The sequence below is a fragment of the Lepisma saccharinum genome, chromosome 17, assembly GCF_977018435.1.
Source record: "Lepisma saccharinum chromosome 17, izLepSacc3.1, whole genome shotgun sequence".
Classification (NCBI taxonomy): Eukaryota; Metazoa; Arthropoda; class Insecta; order Zygentoma; family Lepismatidae; genus Lepisma; species Lepisma saccharinum.
In genome coordinates, this window is record NC_139245.1 from 27,510,682 (window position 1) to 27,532,694 (window position 22,013).

General features: G+C 36.2%; 1 protein-coding gene across 1 annotated transcript; it reads right to left on the minus strand.

Moving 5' to 3' along the window:
* Positions 1 to 206: 206 nt before the first annotated feature.
* LOC146001343 (ionotropic receptor 75a-like) lies at positions 207 to 18,335 on the minus strand. The gene is made up of 8 exons (XM_083138658.1): positions 18,312 to 18,335; positions 16,970 to 17,070; positions 12,457 to 12,627; positions 11,617 to 11,855; positions 9,738 to 9,946; positions 8,514 to 8,788; positions 5,704 to 5,904; positions 207 to 372 (listed from the first exon to the last, which is right to left on the minus strand). Exons 1-8 carry the CDS (start codon positions 18,333 to 18,335, stop codon positions 207 to 209), a joined length of 1,386 nt encoding a protein of 461 aa, XP_082994784.1.
* Between the last annotated feature and the right edge of the window lie 3,678 nt (positions 18,336 to 22,013).

The window sequence follows — 22,013 nt, forward strand, 5'->3', positions numbered from 1 at the left end:
TAAGTCCTAAGGCTCCATCTCAACAGGATATATTTATAGAGGTCCATGGTAAATGAATGGCTGAGAACTTGCTTTTTTATATGCTATTTCAGTTAAATTAAAAATATATTTATTTTTCCAACATTACATTCTTATGACCAAGGTTTCTCTTTCTCATAACAAGTTAAAGAATTGAAGATGTTCTGCTATCGCTGCAAATTTGGTGCTCACTCCGTATACTGAACTTTGTGTAACCTGGATGTAAGAAGTGTGATTCTTCTAACAAGAAGCTTCCACATGGATTTCCTTCTTATTATTAACTCATCCATCTTGAAGTACCACAGAAGCTCATAGTCTCCACAGCTTCGAAGGATCATGTACACCCTCAGTTTCCTACAGTGACAAAGGAGAAGTAGTAGTCATGTTTACCTTGGAAATAATGTTCAGATTAGGTTCAACATTTTGTGGGATACTAGTTCTTCCATAGCCTAGAAATACACTATATAGCCAAAAGCCACCAGACACTCAGTGAACGTGGCGGTAGTGTCATGGTCTGGGGCGGTTTTTCTGTTTGGGCCCCGGGCCGTTAGTTTTCGTCAATGGCAACATGAACAGTGGACATTTCAGACAATAGCATTGGCAACAGTTTGGAATGGGCCCTTTTCTCTATCAGCACGATAATGCCCCTGTCCACAAAGCAAGGCCCATAGCATTGTGGTTTGAGGACAATGAGGTGTATCTGCTTAGCTGGCCCACTCAATGGCCCTTGGGATGAACTGGAGCATCGGTTGTATTCCAGACCCACTCGACCGAAAACCATCCATTAACCATTCACGAGGCTACAGGACGAATATTAAAAAAACACCAGCAATGTACCAGAACTTAGTGAAAAGCCTGCCCCGAAGAGTAAATGCTGTAATAATAGCGAAGGGAGGTCCGGCATCTTATTAGTTACCTGGCTGGTGTCTGGAATGAACAGCATTGGGTGTCCAGTGACTTTTGGCTATATATTGTAGTTGAAGTAACAAACTTGAATAAGATTCAGTAGCTTCTTGTTTATAATTTATTGCAGGCAGTTTTCTATGCAAGAGGTACATAAGTTTGAGTAGAATATAGCTATGGGCATTGCCAGAAATTTTTGTAAAGGGAAGGGTAGTAGCCATTGATATAAATTGAAAGAAAGAATAATTAATAATCAAAATTATTATTATTATAATATAATAAATTATAATTTTATTACATATTTTTTAATAATAATAAATCCTTGAATATACAGGATAAATGAATATCCAGCATAGCAATTATTTTTATTAATTTCACATTTTGTACCATAATATACTGACATTAATAGTCATCCTATTTTGTTATTAATTTTTACGACCTCATTCAAGAATTTTTTTTGGAGCTTAGGGGCTAATTTTATCATAAAATCTACGTGTGGGACTTCCCACATAAAACTCACGTTCTTGCATTCTACACTCAAGTTTTCGAGCAAGTCCTGGTGATATTCCTCTGAAATGCTAAATAACTGAACTTTAATTTTTGTTATTGCCATCGGAATAACAAGGTTTTTCGCTTTTTTCCTAATTTTGATGAACAATTCCAATTTCCCATGAGGGAGCAGGTCGAAAGTGGGAAATTGGCTCACAACTACCATGCATAGCTTATATATTTTCTGTCATCAAAAACTTGATGCCATATTGGATGTTCACACTGTTTCTGTAATTGGTTTTTGTAATTTTACAGAAATAAAAAAGCAGAGAACTTTTTTTATAATTATTAGTGCTTTCACATCACATCACTTCACATCACATGTCTCAAAACCTCTCCTACGTGTCTTCATGAGATGTTGCAACATGCAGGAAAGGCTCTTATCTGCCTCAGTAGAAAATCAATCTAATGAGTAACCAAACAACTCAGCTATGGCCATGATTAGTATATTCCTTGCAATTGACATTCAATATTACTTTAACAGTGTGTGTGTGTCGTGTATATAATAGTAATGCTGTTTTTAACAGAAAACAACATTATCAGAATATGATACGAATATATACTAAACAGCCATTGAAAAGAAGAAAGCAAAACTGCACAAAGGTATAAAATTGCACAGTACATGCAGAACTTAATACATCTTTTTATTTTATTGTTTTCTTTGGCTTGCTTTTGTTTCCATGTCTGGTTCGAGCCTTTGTTTTCTTTTGGGATACTGTCACCACAATTTTCTTTGTCTTCTTGCACGTAGAAGTTTTTCTCTTGCAGCACCACAATTGACGTAAGAATAGGCTAACAGAAAGAAACAAATGAGAAACTGGCATTAAAGCTTAATACAAATTGGTACGTTGATCATTAAGGCACAGCTGGTTACCACAAAAGTTAGTCACACAAACTCTCCTGAAATAACAGCACTCAAAAGTCCATTAAGCCTTGTTTCCATGATTATGAAAAACTAAATATGCTGACCAAGGCAGTAATTTATTTTATTAAAAACATAAACTAACGTAACGTTTCAACCTTCTAGCAAGGTCTTCTTCAGACTCTGTATCAAGTACAAAAGTAACCAGATACAACAAGAAGGGTAATATATATACACAAACATTACTCCCTCCAGACTATTTAGAAAGTTGTTTGGAACTTTCTAGCAGATGACTTTCACTTTCCAACTTTACTTTCACCTAAAAGGCTAAACACAATTACTTCCATATAGAATGTGTTTGGACTTTTTAATCTCACGCTTTTTTCCCTTCATTTTTCTTCCTTGGAAAGAGTGGAAAGGACAAGAGAAAAAGAGGAGAGGAGAAGGAAGAAAAATGAAGGGAAAAGAGCGTGAGATTAAAAAGTCCAAACACATTCTATATGGAAGTAATTGTGTTTAGCCTTTTAGGTGAAAGTGAAAGTCATCTGCTAGAAAGTTCCAAACAACTTTCTAAATAGTCTGGAGGGAGTAATGTTTGTGTATATATATTACCCTTCTTGTTGTATCTGGTTACTTTTGTACTTGATACAGAGTCTGAAGAAGACCTTGCTAGAAGGTTGAAACGTTACGTTAGTTTATGTTTTTAATAAAATAAATTACTGCCTTGGTCAGCATATTTAGTTTTTCACTCAAAAGCAGAGGTGCCCATCCCCTACTACCAATAGTAGTAGTAGTATCAAAGACGTTATCATCCTCGTAAATTACGCAAAAAGGGGGGTAGAAGTCTGCGCTAAACCATTTGTTTGGAACAAACAATTTGAAATATTTTTTCAACACCGTCAATTTCACATTAGCTAATAATGGAAATCAAGCGCACAAACTGTATTTTGGAATGGCAGAAAATAAATGATAAATGCATTCCGAAGATACATGTGCAACTTTCATGTACAACATATGAGCCGTTGGGGATACGAAGGGCGAACTCAACAAACGTACATTTCCAGGAAAATGCATTTCAAGTTGTGAGGTCCAGGGCAAAAACAACAAAAACGTCGTAACAGTAGATCGGAGAGTTTTCCTGCATGATTCCCAAACGTTTTGTTGAGTTCGCCCCAGTTCTTGCATGGTCAGTCCTTCCTCCCCGACTAGTTTCATCTTTGGCAAGGGTGTTGGAAAGACCTTGCCTGCGCTGGCCATAAGTGTTGCTAACTTCCAGAATTTTCTATGCATCCGTATCACCACCTAACTGGGTACGATTACATTATTCACATGTGAAACTTAACAGTAATGAACAAATTAACTTATAAAGTTAGTCAATGAGTACTGGTCGTATGGTATTTATAAGAAATAAAATCATCAGCGAATACTTGGACATATCCACCATGTGGTCAGCAACTCCGAAATATAGAGGGTACGTAACACTGCAAACAGGGTGAGGAAGCATGGGAAATGCGGATACGTGTGTTCTTTCGTGTGGTGTTTTTGCTATTTTGTGTTAAAGTGTGGTCTTCAATGAAAAAAAAAAAACACCAGGGTTGACAAACGAGACAAGCCATCGATTTGGAGTAGTGCAGGTAAATACTCAATTAGGGATCTCTTTGAAAACCATTCAGTTAAAGAACTTCTACCAAAAAGTTGAAGGTGGTGAATCATCAGGGACTGAGTCTTGAACTATGCATAACAAAAACAAGTAAGAAAAACGGGAAAGTTTTCATTAAGCAATTAAAAGTGTCTCAGTAAAAAAAATATGTCTACTTTATGCCAGAAAGGCTAACTGAGACTCGACTTTCAGGTCAAAGTGGGATCCGAACCATTTTGACCGAGTATCGAAATCCCTTCATTACAAGGCAACAACGTTACGTATCACAGACTAGATCATGTTACGTATTGTGTGTTTATGTAGCAGGAATGTTATTAATAAATCATTTTGTTTCAACATGGAACTATGCAGGCCACAATGACTTCAGTAATTTCCACAATGCAGTGCAAAGACATGAACATTCTCAAAATCACACTCGTGCAGTAACATACAAAAGGGGGATTGGTGGGGGTCATAACCCCTCTGTTGGCACAGTATTTCTAAAAAAAAAAAGGCTAAAAGCACGAAAAATATGACAAAATACACATTGTTGGGGCCAGGTTAGTGGAGGGGAGCAAGAGTCCCCTTTACAATTCCAGCTCCCTCCTGTATGTATACCAGTGATTTATCCACACACACACCCCACCCCCCAAAAAAATCCTCTGCCCTCCTAAAAATTTTCACCAACACCCAATTTTTGGTAATTTTGGTTTCAAATTTAACCTTACAGCACCCCCCCCCCCATATTGCACTTGAAAATGTTATAATTAGCCAAAATGAGAAACTCAAAACTGACCCATCGCTTGCCCATCACGAAAATCCACGGCACGCCCCTGATTTCAGCAGTGCATAAACTATCATTTCAAATGCCTCCGCCAAAGTTGGAAGCAGCTGAGTCACTAACTGAAAAGTACATTCGCTAAAAACAAACACTGCAGCTTAGATTCTTGTGTGAAGAGGAGATTGTAATGGTTACACTTTTTTGTGTCGCTGACTCTGACTTAACACATTAATTGTTTCGAACTCATCACTGATATTCGGACATTTGGGTCCTGGTCTGGGCATGGGTGCTCTTTGTGTGTCCATTCATCAATTTCACCTAATCATCATTCATCCCCATTGTCATGATTAGTCAAAAGTGGCAGAAAGGCAATGCAAAAGTAATAGAAATGTGAAATACATTTTTGAGAGTTTAAAATTCAAAGCTTGGAGTGTTTAAGTATATGGTTATGGTCAGTGGCGGCAACTGGGTCCCAAAACCGAGGAGGTAAGGTGCAAAAATTAGGGGGGCAAAGACAGTATATTTCCCTTTGTAGATAAGATTTAGCATAGTGCGAGGCAAAAGTGGCGAAAACTGAGGGGGTAACTGCCCACCTTCCCCCCGCTAATCACCACCACTGGTATGGTAAATTCAAAAAGTTCAAAGTTTCTTTTATCATCACCATCGTCATCAATAATGATGATAATAATAATAATAATATGTGCCAATTCTGAGGCTGTGCCTATGACTACAAAGATGCTTTATTGCATGTAAACATATTTCAGTATTTGATATCAAGTTCATTCCAGTATCAATCATTATTTATATATTTGCTCAAACACAATAAATTTGAATCTTTATTGCAAAGAATTACTAAATCTCCAACACAGAGATGGAAACTGTGTACCAATTGTTGCCCTACAATTCAGTAGACCTAAAGTATGAAATGTCATCGAAGTAATATAATTTTACCTGTAATACACAAAGAGTTCCAGCAGAAAAATGACGAGTGAAGCAAGGGCCCCACCTCCAAGAAGATAAAGTGCAGGATAGATATCATCCATATCAATGCTGTTGAAAACTGCTGCATCCCTCATTTCACACAGAGGTTTCAAGATGAACCATCTCTTCATTTCCCTGTTGATAAGACCAGCCTCCAACAAAAGTAAGATGCTAAAAATAAAAAGAATAAACAACATTATGAATGTATTCTAAAATACGACAATGGGAACAGCTTTTATTACTTAAAAAAACACAAATATTGAAAAGTTTCCTAGAATGTGTGAATCCATCACAATGGTACTCTATACTGGTTGTCTCTCCGATGGTGTAGTGCTAACGTTGTCAGCTTGTAATCAAGGGATCCCAGGTTTGATACCTAGTCGAGGCACATAGTGGTTCGGATCCAACTTCAAACTGTAGGTCCTGTCTCGATTAGCCTATCTATTCATAAAGTGGACTTAAAAAGAAAAATTCAAACTCTATACTGGTTAGTGTGCTGCAGGAAGAGCATTTCGCTTGAGTGCCAAATAATTTGCACGGAGGACGCTACATGTGGCGTAATGAATCAAGAGCTTCTCTGATCGAGCAAATAGCACTCAAACAGGCAAAACGAGCAGTATATGCTCGAAGCCCAGTAGTACAGGTATAACTGTAATTTGTCTCTGGTAGTAGGGTCTCAAATATGGATCGTGAGATGAAAGACACAGTGAAATTGAAACTCAAATAAATATAGTCATCATCTGCATGTTAAAATGTAGTTTAGTTTATCTTATCAATACATTGATATATGAAAATGAAACAGATGATTGTAGGTTGAAACTGTGAGGATGGATATTGTCTATGATTATTGTCATTTAAAAATTAAATTCCACTGTAAACGCTCAAGCGTAGCACGCTCGGCGGTCGGAGACTCAAACGAGTACAAGTGAGTGAAAGTAGTTGCATGCAGTACTCTTTTGCTGGTTGCATAATGTCATGAGTAGCCATCACAATACATTGTGGTGATTCGTGCAAACATTACTGAGACAAAATATGCAATTGTGATTTATGTACCACTGTATTTACTTACTTCAAGTTCCAAACACAGTACTGAATGGCCATTTTATATTGAAGCTGTAACAGCCAGAAAACAAACACAACAAAACAAAAACAATACAAGATGTCACAGAAAAAATTAAACAGCTTCAGTTGTTAACAATTGTCAGAAACTGTATTCTGGCAAGAAAAGCAACATTTGGAGGCAGGCTGTTTTATAAGTGGAAAAGACTATAGAAAAGATACCATTGTAAAAGAGAGAGCCTTGTAGTGGCATTGTAAAAGAGCTGTATGTTGCAAGTAGGTCGTGTAGGTACTTTTATATTAAAACAATTGAATAGAAATTCATTTAGATATTCATAGCAGTTTAAATGCAATGACATTTTATCTGACTTTCTTAAGATTTTGTGACAGTTATCTTTCAGAAATTAATTCAATTAATTTGATAAGATGAATGAAAGAGTTTCCAAATCAATACGAAGTGGTGGAGTAAATTACATATTTTAGAAAAAAAACTTAACAGGACTGTTCTGTGACCATTTTGAGGTCACTCTCAGTAATATTTAGTGATTTCAAGAGGCTAAGGATAATCTTTACCAGTCTACTGGGTGTCTGCATGCAAGTTCACATTTTATTTATGTGACTAGTGCCAAATAGTTTGCTCAGATGATAAGAGTACGAAATCAAGAGCTTCTTCGCTCAAGTGAATAATGCTCGAACAGGCAAAATGAGAGGTATACACTCGAAATCCAGTAGTATACGTATAACCATAATTTGTGGTAAAGGGGCCTCAAATATGGGTTGTGAGGTGAAAGACGCAGTTGATACTGCTGAAACTACCTGGATGGATATTTTACATCAATTATTGTCACATTAAAATTATATTCCATTGTAAGCGCTCGATTAGGGGAGACTCGAATGAGTATGAGTGAGCAAAAGTTGTTCCATGCACATAGGCCCCAACTCCATGGGGCTTGGGGGTGCTCGAGCCCCCCCCAGTGTTAACGATGTGGGGCAGAGCCCTCCTAATAATTTTGCTTAAGAGGATCTAATGTATTATTTTGCTTCTCTTGTAAAGTTTACTCTGAATTGTGCCACATGAACTTAACTTTAAATACACATTTGAAATTGAAATGTTCTAGACCATCAATTTGGGGGCTGAGACCGCCAAACCATCAACTTTGGGGGGGCTATGACCAGAGAGCAAACCACATGACTTATTATATATACTAAGTATGTAATGATGAGTATTGTTAAAATTTTTACTAAAAAGAGTTTCAAAAGACGATGTGCATGAACTAGGGTAGTGGATGGGACGTTCGGGCTACAAATGGCTCTAACATGACATTCAGAACGAGATCATTGATATATTAGGGAGATCTGTTTTGCGCTCCGTGGTAGCAGATATTAAAAGTTGGGAATATTTTGCTATTATGGTTGACGAAACTTGTTAAATATACATCCGTGGACAATTAATATTCTGCATTCGAACTGTGAATAAAAATTTTGATATTTTTGAGGAATTCATGGGCTTTTTATGAGATTCCGAACACTGAGGCCAAAACTTAAAAAAGGGAGAGAGTGAGTCATTCATTAATTTATTTCAGTGATCAGAGCCCTTCCAATAATTTTGACAAGTCGGTGCCCCTGTCCATGCAGTACTCTAGTAGTGGCCTTGGCTAGCTATTGTATGAAAAACCCTACAAAACAATGCACATGTTATATAACGTTGAATGTGAACTTACTTATAGTTCAGGGCATTTTTATATGGTGAGGATTTTCGAATGGGAACAGCACGGTAGTAGCTCTTCTGAACTATAGGGATCGTGGCAATGCTGCACTTCTCCTCTTCTGTCAATGTCTCCTGTAGGAAAGTAACCGCCTCCTTGGTGTCTGCAATGAATGCGATATCCCCTTGAAGAACTGACTGAAGCCCTTCTTCCTTTCTATAGAAAACATCATTGAGGTTTGTTTCCATTTTCCTGTGATATAATTCATGAGCAAATTCGCTGGTCTCATTCTAATGGGGAAGAGAAGAAGTGTCAAAAATAAAAAAAAGCAATCTCCAAGAAAATTTTGAATAAGTTATTGTAGGGAGAGACCGATATGATATGGATTGCAATAAGTTGTGTTTGCCTTAGGTACTATTATGAATTATTCATAGAAATAATAACGAAATATTGAACTTTCCACTAAAGTACAAACTATTTACATCGGATCAGGAAAATTATTGGTAATTTTCTTGATACACTGATATGCCTAAATTGGAAATTGCATATTTAGACATTCACTTTACAAAACTAGTCATATGAATTGTGTGTTTATACATAAAATTAAAACAAAATTCGAGGTTATATATATATATATATATATATATATATATATATATATATATATATATATATATATATATATATATAATATGCTTGTTTCAGTCAATACTGACAGAGTCGCAATTAATCTTTATTTCTAATAATATTCTTTTCACACTTATTTGTATAATTGTTTCAATGTTGCATTTAATTGTTCTTACATTTGGTCCTTGTGCATTTTATCCAACCTTTCATTTATTTCTCTTATATCAGATCTTCCGTAAATCAGTGCATGTATCCTGTTTGTTTTTAAGTCACCATTTTAAGATTTAATACTATCATCAATATTTTTTTTTTACTTATCTTTCCATGTAAGGCTCTCACGTAGCTAAATGATTATTCTCACCTTTGATGTGAGTGGTCCAAGGTTTGATTCCTGGTGGGATCCCCCAAATTCAACATTGACTCAGTGTCATAAGGACAATAAGGAAGCTACTTGGAAAGAAGCAATAGCAGGCTTCAGGCTTGAAAGCTAGAAGACAGTGGAAATGGACTAAATGCACTGACCACATGTCACCCTGGTCCTTAGAGGGCTGTTACACCATGAAATTAGTTTATATTCAAATAGAAAAAAGATCAGTCACACTACAAAATTACCTTGAAATAATTAAGGAAATAATCCGACCTTTCTGCCCCCACAGGCATCTTGTCATTGATGATCTGCTGCTGAGTGTTGATGACTGATCCGGTGGCGGAGAGCAGAGACACCACGCTGCCAGAGTAAGCAGTGTAGAGGAGAACTGCCAGAACAAAGAGTGCAATGAAGAGAATACGAGCAGCAGCTGTTACTGGATCTCGAGCAGTGCCTGAAATTGTCGGAAAAGTTGTTTGCAGCAGTCTTGTAAATAACTTAGGTACTGAAAAAGATACTGAAGAACCTCAAAAAGTCCTTACCCATCTGCTCCATGAAAAACTCTACTTCATTAATCTGGATTAATAGACGAAAGTGGTTACTGAAATTGGTACACCTAATTCTTTTTTTTAAAAAAAGCATTAGTTCTTCTCTTATAATAAAACAGTAAAAAATTAAAATGTAAACTCAGGTACAGTATTGAAATATATAATTTTCTTAATACAAAATCTTTATATTAAATATACAGGTAGAACTTCTCTTGGAAAGATGTTGGTCCAGTGTTATGTCCTAATATAAATGACATAAACAGAAATAAACATCTCAAGATTGGAACTTGATAATTAAATATATTCAAACTTGTAACAAGGTGGATTACATGATTAAAACTTAAATCATCCATAAGACACACAAACAAGATGCATAATCGTTGCTATGCACAGACTATGTACATTGGCCATAACTGCTAGTTCACCACATACAATAATGTATTTTATAATATATATCATCCAGTCAGTTATCATACGGATGAAGATGTATTTAATGAACCTAGTCTGGTTGCACATGAATAATTTTCAACCTAATACTTGGTAAGTTTAATTCAGTTCTCTCTGAGAAAGAGCAGTGTGGTATGTGGTCTGATTTTATCTGATATAGAATAAATATCAAATGTCATATTTAGCATATAATATTCTGTGCCTATGAAATCAAACGATGTGAGAACAAATTTTGGAGGTTGAGAATTTTTTGCCCACTTAGTATATAAATATAAATGAAACTCAACTACATTATTCTTTAGTGATGTTAATTCAGCAGAAAGTAAAAAATAGCAAAATATATATGTATATATCTGTTTTGGGGGGGAGGGGGCAGTGGCCACCGAAATTACTAGAACACACAGACACACACACACACAATAAAAGTTTTGTACAGATAATAATTTGCTACCACATTTTTTATTTCTTGACATATGATAAGATGTCTCATAACATGATTTACCATGGATTTCTATGCATTCTTCACATTATTTCCTTGTATATTTTTTTGGAACACAAATCTTAAACTCTTTGAAACCTACATGTCTTCAAGCTTTCATTCCATACACTATTTAATACTGCAGTGCATTGTAGAAGTAACCTCAGCAATGTTGTCATTTGACCAAATGGGTATTGAAAACAATATTAAGGTAGGATGAAATCAGCTGGCCAGTAAGTATTGAGGTTAATTTCCAGTAGGCTGTTTCAGTAGAAAATCCAGATAACTAGGACAAAGTTAACAGCGAGAAATAGTATGTATAAATAATAGAGATGGGACAGATTAATTTTATAATTTAGTATAACATTCAGTCACTTTGTTCCAATTTTTATGGATATAAACTTTCTTAATAGTAATTGTCTAAATATAAAGCTTCTTTTGCATGGAGGTGTCATCTTGTAACAGACATTTATTAAGGATATTAATGAACCATTCACATTCTTTAAGAACCATCTGGAATTCTATATCAGATCAATAGAATATTGGTTATTGATATTGGTATATTTTATCGGTACTTTATCAATATGAGCCAAAATTTCATGTCAGTCCATATAATAGATAATATAATTTGATATACTTTACAACACTTACCCTGCTGACATAGAGCTCCAATGGTTATCAGCATTACTTCACTCAGTTCCCAACATGGAAGGTGAGGTTTTCTTACATCTGTGGTAAAGATTCGTGTCTCTCTGGTAAGAATGAATCTTAAGGCGACTGTGATGGTGCACACAAAGGCCACTATAGTTATCCATACCCCACGGGAAAATGGTAGTACATAAACGTTTCTAGCTGAACGCAGGGACTCCACTTTGTAGTACAGCTGTGGTCTAAAAGACACAACATGTTCAATCAACTATGATGTTTTGATTTGGTTTCAGAATTATTATAATAATTATTGGTGCATCAGTACTTAATACAAGGAACAACTACAAAATATACCTCATTTGCCCCCCCCCCTCCTCCTCCCCTGGAAAAGATCCTGCGGACATCCATTTTCAGTGCACATGTGCAACCAACAGAACAAGACAACACAATGGATACTATTGAGAGAAAATTGCCCACGCTGAGTGACATGTGCAGCTTATTGTGTCACTCCATTACAAAAGATCACGATTACTGTGCTGACAATGTCATGCTCATGAGTACACAATATTTTGAATTCTGTTTACTCCATACTTTAGACTTTCAAAATTGGATTAAAGGTGCATTTTGTACCTGTTAATGATTCATATTCTCTCTCTCTCTCTCTCTCTCTCTCTCTCTCTCTGTGTGTGCGTATGCACATGAGAGAGGGTGAGAGAGAGAGAGAGAGAGAGAGAGAGAGGAAGGACAAACGGCAATGTTCACAAAGAATTGAAGGCATTGTGGATTAAATAAAATGAAGAGAAATGTATGTTATACTGAAATATATAGAGGTGCATCGGCTACCTGAAGGTGGTGATGGCAATTGAGAAGTCAATGATGCTCAACTTGTCTGTTGTAAGAGTAACACTAGAAGCTCCCAATTCTGCTTTTCCATTAAGAATATACTCTAGCATGATCCATTCCCCACGGGTTTCGTCAGAAGATCTTGTAGTGTCCATCTGAACTGGAACTGGCCTTTTTAACAGAACAACAATACATTAATGATATAATGTCATGTACATGAGAATATTTATATTATTATTTTCAGATTAACAATAAAACTACTCATATTTTACATTTTGAGGAATGAAAAATGTAGCAGCAAATTATTACACTAAAAGTAAATACTCACTCATGGGCAAAACTGGATTTACTGAGGGGGAAAAAAACAGTTTCAAAGATAAGTGAGTAATAAAACTATGGACACGTTATGACTTGAAAAGTTAGAAAAGATTTATAAAGAATGCTTCCATGCAAATCTTAACACGTGAAAATGAAAGGAACAAATACATGTTGGATTGTACCCATGAATTAAAATCAACACAGGACTCGTTGGTATCCAAATAGTGGCTCTAGTTGCCTAGGCAGATCCTGGGTTCACCTTTGTAATATCCTTGTGTATACCATTGAGACAGGCCAGTCTCATTTCGCTTTCAAAAAGAGACGAGAAAAATATCCAGACGAACGATTTTCTATTATCAGGATGTACTAAATACAAGAAAGAACACCTGAAATTTGAGATGAAATCGACAATTGCACTTATTTAATAATTAGGCCATCAAATATATTTGTCTTTTCAATAAAATGCCATAACAAATAATTGTTATATTAGTATAACAATTTTTCAACAATTCCTAAAAGTCAATTAATGATATCAAGACAATACTGAGGGAGGAGACTAAAAATCCAATAATTCTGAATATAGATGTCATGTTGACTGTACAATCTGTAGTCCAAATTAACCTTGCTGCATGAAAAAGGAACGAATGAAACATTTCTTAAAAAATAACAATAATTTTGACAACTGGAAAATGCTGTGAGAGTTACAATGAATTGAGTTTATTACTAATTATAAGTGCAAGTTATTTTTCCAAACATAAAAGATTCTTTTGCCAATTTTCATAGGAAGTTAGTGGTGCTATCAAACAACGGACATGTTCTTGATACTGGAAATGATGTCATTTACATCAAAAGAACAGCTTGTTATTATCCATTTTCTTCACCTGCATGGAGTAACACCCATCGATATTCATCTTCAAATGACTAAGACATGCTGTGGTGGTGTCATGGATGTGAAAAATGTGCATTCGTTGGTGCGACAGTTCAAGGAAGACCGTATGTTGCGTGAAAACAAACCAAAGGAGCCTCGCCCACGAACCAGCCACCAGTTATGCCATTTTTGAGAAAAGTTATATTTTGGGACAGTTACACTCACAAATTGTTATCCTAAGGGTACCACAATGACGGGTATAAGCTATGAAGCTTTTTTGAGGACCACGTTGCTTCCAGCATTGCAAGAGAAACTGCCGGAAAAGGCTGCAGCTATGTTCTTTCATCAGGACAATGTACCTTCTCATCGGGCAGCCATTGTTCACATGTTTTTCATGGAAAACAAATTTTCACATTTTCAAGCCATTTTGCTCTTTCATCAAGGATTTTTCAGTATACAAAACAGGCCCCTAAAGAAGCGTTTGCAGAGGCTATCGTGGCATCAGCATTGTGAAAAATGTGTACATCGAGAGAGTGAATGCACCTCGTATAAGTGTCTTTGAAAATCAAACCTAATCCTAAATAAACTCCATACAATCACATGATTTCTGATACATTCTTTTAGTAATAACTAGAGCCCGGAAGTTCAGGCATTTATTTTCATTAAAATAGGCAGGCAAAAAGGCATTTATAATATGGAAAATAGGCACTTAAAATGGGAAAAAAGGCAAAATAAACTGAAAAAGGCACATTTGAAAGTCACTTACTTTTATCTATAATTTCTGGCAAAATGTTAATGAAGCATACATAAAACAAGCAAATGTAGCTGGAGTCATTTCGATAACAGCATTTTCACCTTTTAGAATATCACAAATTGTTTTCAATTGTTTCAAGTCATCATTTGCACTCACTACCCATTTGCACTTTTCCACAACAGCTGACCCCTTTTCTCCTGACACTTCCATCATCTGCTGCATAGATTCCTCGAAGATTTTCATGGATGCTTCATGGATGCTACAAGAGTCTCACCTCTTTTTTCTAGCTTTGTAATTGTCTCTGGCAATACACCATAATGTGCAAAAATAAACGACAGTTCATTCTTCAGTTCTGAATAGCACAGGAGTTTTTTTCACTTCACGAATTGAAGCCGCTTCATTTTCTGGAAGAGCATCGATCACCTCACTGATTTTTTCAAGGTGGTTAGCATAATATATAGTTGCTGATATCCAGGTTCCCCATCTCGTCAAGACTGGTTGCGGAGGTAAACTAAGCTCAGGTGCAACTTCCTGAAATGTTCGGGTTCGAGAGGGAGATTTCAGAAATATCTTCTTTGTGTTCGAAATCAACCTGTCCACTTCTGGGTGCAACACTCTAACTTTTTCGGCGATTCTGCGCATTGCGTGGGCTACACATGTGATATGAAGCATGTTCGGGAAGAAAATTTTCAATGCTATGGCATCCTTCTTTATAGAGGGAGCTGCATCACTGATAAAAAGTAACATGTCATCATGATATACACCATCTGGCCAGAGCAGAAGTAGGGAATTTGAGAATAACTGAGCTATTGACGAACCATTGGCTCTCTCTACTTGTTCTGACGTGAGAAGGAATGACGACGCATGTTGGTTCCATAGTTCATATTCTGACGTTGGCTATTCAGCGTCCCATAGCGTCAGTACTTTCATCTGTTTAAATCCAAACCTTCTTTCCACCAACTTCAGCATGAATTCTTTACAGAGCTTCTTCGTAGCAGATGCTTAAATATGTTTTCCGCATCGTAGATTCCGACGGCACCGTTTCTTTAGTGTATTTCTCCAGGAATTTCCTCAGTGACTTGTTTTCCACTTTCCAGAAAGGTATCCCTGCTTCCATGAAAGCTTTGCACAGTTCAAGAGAAAACTGAGATTGCCTGTTGGATGAAGTGCCCACTGTTGAAATTAGGGATATCTTCTTCTGTCCAACCTTTTTGGCAACTGCAGATTTATGTTTTGCTGTTGACACATGCTGAGATATAAAGTATTTTTCCTCATGGTTGAATGTTTTTTCACATATCTTGCAGAGAAGAATAGTACCATCTGTCAAAAATGTGCTTTCACCAAATTCATGCACGTAACCATGTAACTTACCACTTAATAGCACACTAAATTTCGGCATGATGACAACTACACGATCCTTTCCTTCCAAAGTGCAGAACTAAACTAAAGATAGAGAACTTGATTTTGGAATCCATGCAAAGGCCCTAGGGCATTAGTGCTGTTTCTTGTCAATAACCTCCTGACACAGACGCTGGACGTGATGACGTAATTGTGCAGGTGTTCTGCAACAGGTTTTCAGCAGTCAATCATTCACAAGGACATGTTAACGGAAAGGATCGGTCGCGGTGACTCAGTCGGTAACGCGTCTGACTACCATGCTAAAGGTCCCGGGTTTGATCCCTGGCCGGTTCAAATCCGGGAACTTTTCTAACGATGTAAGCGGCCCCGGCACCCACCCAGCGTCGAATAACATGGGTACCTGGGGGAAACCCTGGGGGGTAAAGGTGGTCAGGGGCGTGATGCTGATCACATCACCCCCACTCACGACCGGATCAAGAAAGTGTGGGGCGTTACCCCCACACCCCCTATATGCCTTCATGGCGTGGTGCTATGCACAGGGGAACACTTTACTTTTTTTTATGTTAACGGAAAGGCAATATCTTAACTCAGCATGAAATACTTTTTTTTTAAACACACTTTTCTCCTTCAGCAATGTTGAAACATGCGTGAGTTCAATATTACTTAAATAAGGCGAAAATTATTCACATAATAAACGGAAGAAAAATAAATGCCAACAACGTTTTTTGGGAGAAAAATAATTTATTTACACATTTTTTAAAAAATGTTCAAATTTCATTGAAAAAGGCAAAAAAAGGCATTATAATTAAAAATAGGCAGTGGGGTCCGAAATAGGCAAAATGAAAAGGCTTCTAAAACATTCGAAACAACATAAAAAATGTATATCCGGAAAAATTTTATCAATATATGCAGTAGATAAAAAGAGGCATTTTGCCAAACTTCCGGGCTCTAGTAATAACATTCATTTATTACTGCTCACCAGTGGCAGCGATTAGGGGGTGGCAGTTGCCCCCACACTTTTTGCCACTTTTATCCCTGCATAATGCTAAACCTTATCTACAAAGGGAAATATACTGTCTGCCCCTCCAGTTTTGGCACCTTGCCCCCCCCCCCCCCCCTAGTTTTAGAACCCAATTGCCACCACTTCTGCTCCCTATAGCATATAATGTTTCCGAAAGATAGAATGGCCAACTTGGTTTAAATGGGAAACAGACCTGAAGTTCATTAGTTCCACTATGTGCTGAAATACTGCCGCATCGAATTGCTTTTGATATTCACTTTTTGTGGATGATCCAGTCTGAGTGAGAAGGTCATCCTGAAAACAATAGAAATCTATTATCTTGGCAGTACATTATTGATTTTTTTTTTAAAGAAAATAAGATACATAGAAAAATGACAGGTTGGGTCATAAACAAATGGCAATGGCTGAACAACTTTCACCTTCTTTCATTTATGTACGTACATGGCATCCGTCAGACCCATTCTAGAATTCAGTACTGTGACATTGAATTTTTCTGGTGGTATTGGAAAAACTGACATAATTGAGAATATACAAAAGAAATTTCTTTCCTACTTATATTTTAGATTTAAATTGTTGAAATTAGCTATGACAATCTATTGAACAAATTAAAACTTGAATTTCTTTCATCAAGAAGAAACAGAAAGGATTGTTGCAAAATTGTTGTTAGAATGTTATTTCTCTGTCCCAATGCATTTATCCAGAATATCTATACGAGCTATGCCATATCATGTAAGAACAAAAGGGTCGTTATTAACAACATGTAAAGATTATAAAAACAATGATATTCTAAACTCTATAGTCAGCAATTATAATGATTTTCACCGGTCCTAAAGATCAATTTTTTTAATGTATTTATCATGTGTACTTTAATGCATTTATCATGTATATTTTAATGTACTTTTTAATGCATTTAGTATTTATCTTTTACATTTACATTTTTATCATCAAATCTTGTATTATAAATTTGTAACTTATATATCTTTACATGGATACATACTGCTGTACTAAGGTGCATCAGCTGTTTTTCAACAGGATAATACCAGCATAAATAAATAAATAAATATCTATGTAAAATGCTATGCAAACATACAGAAGCACATTGGCAGGAGGTTTTCCTACTGATTCATTTTACGTTCTAAGAAAGAATATTCGACAAGCAAAATTATCAAAATATGTATACATAAGAATTAACAAGCTAAGAGCTCTCTCTTTCTCCAGTGGCATGACCAGAAATTTTGTGCATATCATATTAAGACCACCTTTCTCCCTTCCTCATACTACACCTAAGTGATCTACATGTATTTGCATTTTCTGTCTGGGCATTCTTTGTAAGTGTCCCTTCATCAATTGCATCTAATCATCATTCATCCTCATCATTAAAAGTAGCCAAAAAGTGGTAGAAAAGCAATGCTAAATAACAAAAATATAAATCGTGTAGGTGTAATGTGAGAAAGAGAGAAAGGTGGTGTTAATGTGATATACACAAAAAGATGTTAACAGCTATACATTTAGTTTTTGTAACATACTGAACGTACCTCAAGAACAATGTCGATCGGCATTCTTTGAAGGTTGTGCTTTCTTCTTGTCCGAGTTCTTAGTGACATTTGGTGATCATCGCTAAGGTTTACAATATTTCCAGTATTTGGTAAAAGGTGGTAAATTTCTTCTGGATGGAGGGACTTTGAAATGTAAATGGTGCTGTCCAATGGAAGTGAAAAATTGATATGATTCGCTACATTGGATCCACTCGTAATTTCTCCTTCGTAAAGAAGCCAGCAGAAACCTTTGCTGAAAACGTTGTTAGCAGAAGCCTAAAAAAGTCATTAATGAAATGAGTGAGGAGATAATAGAATCTCAATGCACATAAATGCTTTCAAAGTGTATTTAAAGAATGTTTACACTGTTTAAAATACACTATTCTATACAATATATAGAGCAGAAAAGTCATGTTAAGAGTGCACGAGAATTTCTTAAGTGGAATGTGAATATTTTTTTAGCTGGTGAGTGGTATATTTTCTTGTTTCTTCATCCATTAGACATTCTTGTTTTTAAAGAAAGCTGTGCCAATGAAAGGATGGATCATTGACTTATTCAGAGCATGTTATTGTGTCTAAGGTATAATTGACTAGTCATGTTTGAATGTTAGACTAAATTCTTATCATCATATAAGAGGATTACATATGTATGCAAACCTAAGCTTGTTTAGTTTATCTAAAGGGAAATGATGACAGCTTGCGGCAGCCTTTCGATATTGCCTCCATAGTTCCTGCATACAAGCCCTGGCCTGGACATGAGTGTTCTTTGCAAGTGTGCATTCAGTCTCTTCATCACATTTTATCTAATTATTATTTGTCCTTGCCTGGCAATAACAAATATATTCTACCACATTTAAAATTTCCAGGCAAGACTCCACAAACATGAAAAACATAAGGCTACTCAGTTTCTAAAATTCAACAAGTTATTAACATCCTGGCCTTACCCAATTTAACATCTCCCTGCTGTATTTGCAAGACATATCAAGAAATATGCCTAATTTTGGAGCGACTGTAATTACATCTGCATTGAAAAGAGGAGACTTGGGTTTTCCAAAATGGAGACTAGTCGCAAGTCCTTTAGTAGAAAGGTTCTTCAGTAGCTTATTTTTGTCTGGAATAGAAACAACCTTTAATTAAAAGTTATCGACTTATACCATAATGCATTGAGAAAAACAAAATTAATCAAATATATCAGGTAGTGGCATTCCTAATTTAACACCATCTCATAATGTAAATTGGTGACATAGCCCCAAACTTCACCATATACAATATAATAAACCAGTTTAATGCACATGTAAATATTTACTTCTCTGATTCTCTTGCCTACCAACATCCGAGTTTGAAATGTCTGAAAAATGTTAATTTTGAAAAACTTGCATTAATGTGTCTTCTCTAATAAGTTAATGAGCCATATTATTTATATATGCATTTGTTTCAGTTACATTAAGTCTCCAATTCTCCTAATCAAACTTACCTAATTCTGAACATACATACTAATGTCAGTATATATTTTTTCCTAATTGAACTGTGTTTTTGGCTTCTGCACTCAAAACAAGGTACATGGGAGAAAGTGAGAAAATATAGAAAAAAAGAGAGAGAGAATCAGTCTCACTCACATACTCTCTCTCTCTGTCCCCTCCATAATTAATGTACTGTCAAAAAAAAAAAAAAACTCAAACATTGGATAGAAACATATGAGGACAAGATAAAAGAAGCACCATCTGTTGAGTAAGAATGAAAACAGAAAATAAATTTCAGATAAGACTGTGAAATAAACACATACCATAAAAAAATTAATAAAAAGTAATACACATTTTCTATATTGTCTTTCTTTTAAATGTGAACTTTATTTTTCTCCTTGCATTATATGTATTTCATGTCTGACCTCAGAAAAGTGGGATATTTTATACGCCAAAAATCTATCATCTTTATGTCTACAAATTTATAAGTGGAGAGTAGATGGCCACAAATATACCATCTAATTTCATAGGAATGCAGAGGGGTATCTTAGACTCAGTGAAAAAACATGTTTTACACAACACTAGTACTCCTATTTTTACAAATCATACAAATTGACAATAAACCTACCGTAAGTGCCACACAGAAACATATCAACTTGTGAAACTCTCCGAGATTCAAAGAAGCTCTCTACTGCAGATGAAAGTTCTTCAATTGCTTGTTGTCCTTCAGTGATGCTACTCAAGCACATCAGAATAATCCATCTATGGACCATCTTTTGAAGCATTCTATCACAAGGAGAACAATCTTAATTTTCAACTGTATAAAAGAATTTTGTCATCTTGCCCTTCTCGCATCTTAAAACAAGACTGGCGTATTGCTTACTTTTGTCTTCTTCATAATGCAATCAGGTAAAAAGGGTTCCACAATTTGAGTGACAAGATGCCACTTAATAATTCAAAGAGCAAATCTCGTGAAGTGCCTTCTTATCAAAAAATGTTTGCTTCTCCTGACCTCTGTATTTAATGTCAGCAATTGGATTTCTGAGGCATTTGGATGCGTTACTTAAATCTGACTACAAGTTGAGAAATCCATTTTCATCCACTTCTGAGGAATTTTCAATGCAAGATAAACAAAAGTTGGAGTGCCAGTTACACCTTAATACAGTAATAATTACACGCTCCATAGATATTTGAACAGCCGTGGTGTAATCAACAGAGTATCTGACTGCCATGTGGAAAATCCATGTTCAATGCCTCAGGTTAATGATCTAAAGGTTGAGAATACTTCCAACCTTGTCCCTGTGTGAAGTGGCTCAATGGTCCACGAAATCTCTAATAAATGGGTAATTGGGAGCAATGCTGGGGGTTAAAGGTAGCTGGACCATGGTGCTGAACATATAACATCGAAAAATGTCAAGATCATGCATATGTGGAGCTCTTATCGTCACATTCCCTCTACATTGCTTTCATGGCACAGGGTAACATTACCATGGATATTGAAGAAGTGGACAAAAACAAAAAAGACATTTAAGTTATTTTATATACAGTGTGTAGGTGTCACAAATATGATCAAATGTTATATTGGGTTCCAAGCATACAGGCAACCTCTTTCGAACATTCATTGTGTCAAAAGGACAAAAAAAAAGTACAAAGACCAGTTGTTTGTTTTGATTCCTCTATACATTTCTTTGGAGCAATTTTAATGACACCCCATGTATTAGGGTGGATCAAATGAAAACTGAACATAGCCACAGAATGAAATCAACAAGATTTATTTCAAACGTAATCTCCAAAGTTACACAAGCACTTGCCCCACTGTTTCATCAAGCGTAGAACTCCTTTGGCTGAGATCGGAACCAGTTGCGAACATTGCCCATGACTTCATTGTCAGAGTGGAAGCACCTACCCTTCAATGCCTTTTTCAACGAATCAAAGATATGGAAGTCGCATGGCAATAGATCAGGACTATACAGTGGGTGTTCCAACACTGTCCACCCAAACGTCGTCAACGTGTTCTTTGTAACAGCTGACATACGTGGCCATGCGTTGTCATGCAGCAAAACCACTCCAGAGGACAACAGGCCAGGCCGTTTGGCCTTGATTGGTGTGTGCAAACGATGGAGGGTATTGCAGTAACAAGCAGCACGTTGATCATTTGAACATGATCAAGGAGAAGGAGTCCTTCATGATCGGGAAAAAAAAAAATTCAGCATCACTTTGCCATTACTCTATACATCTTGGA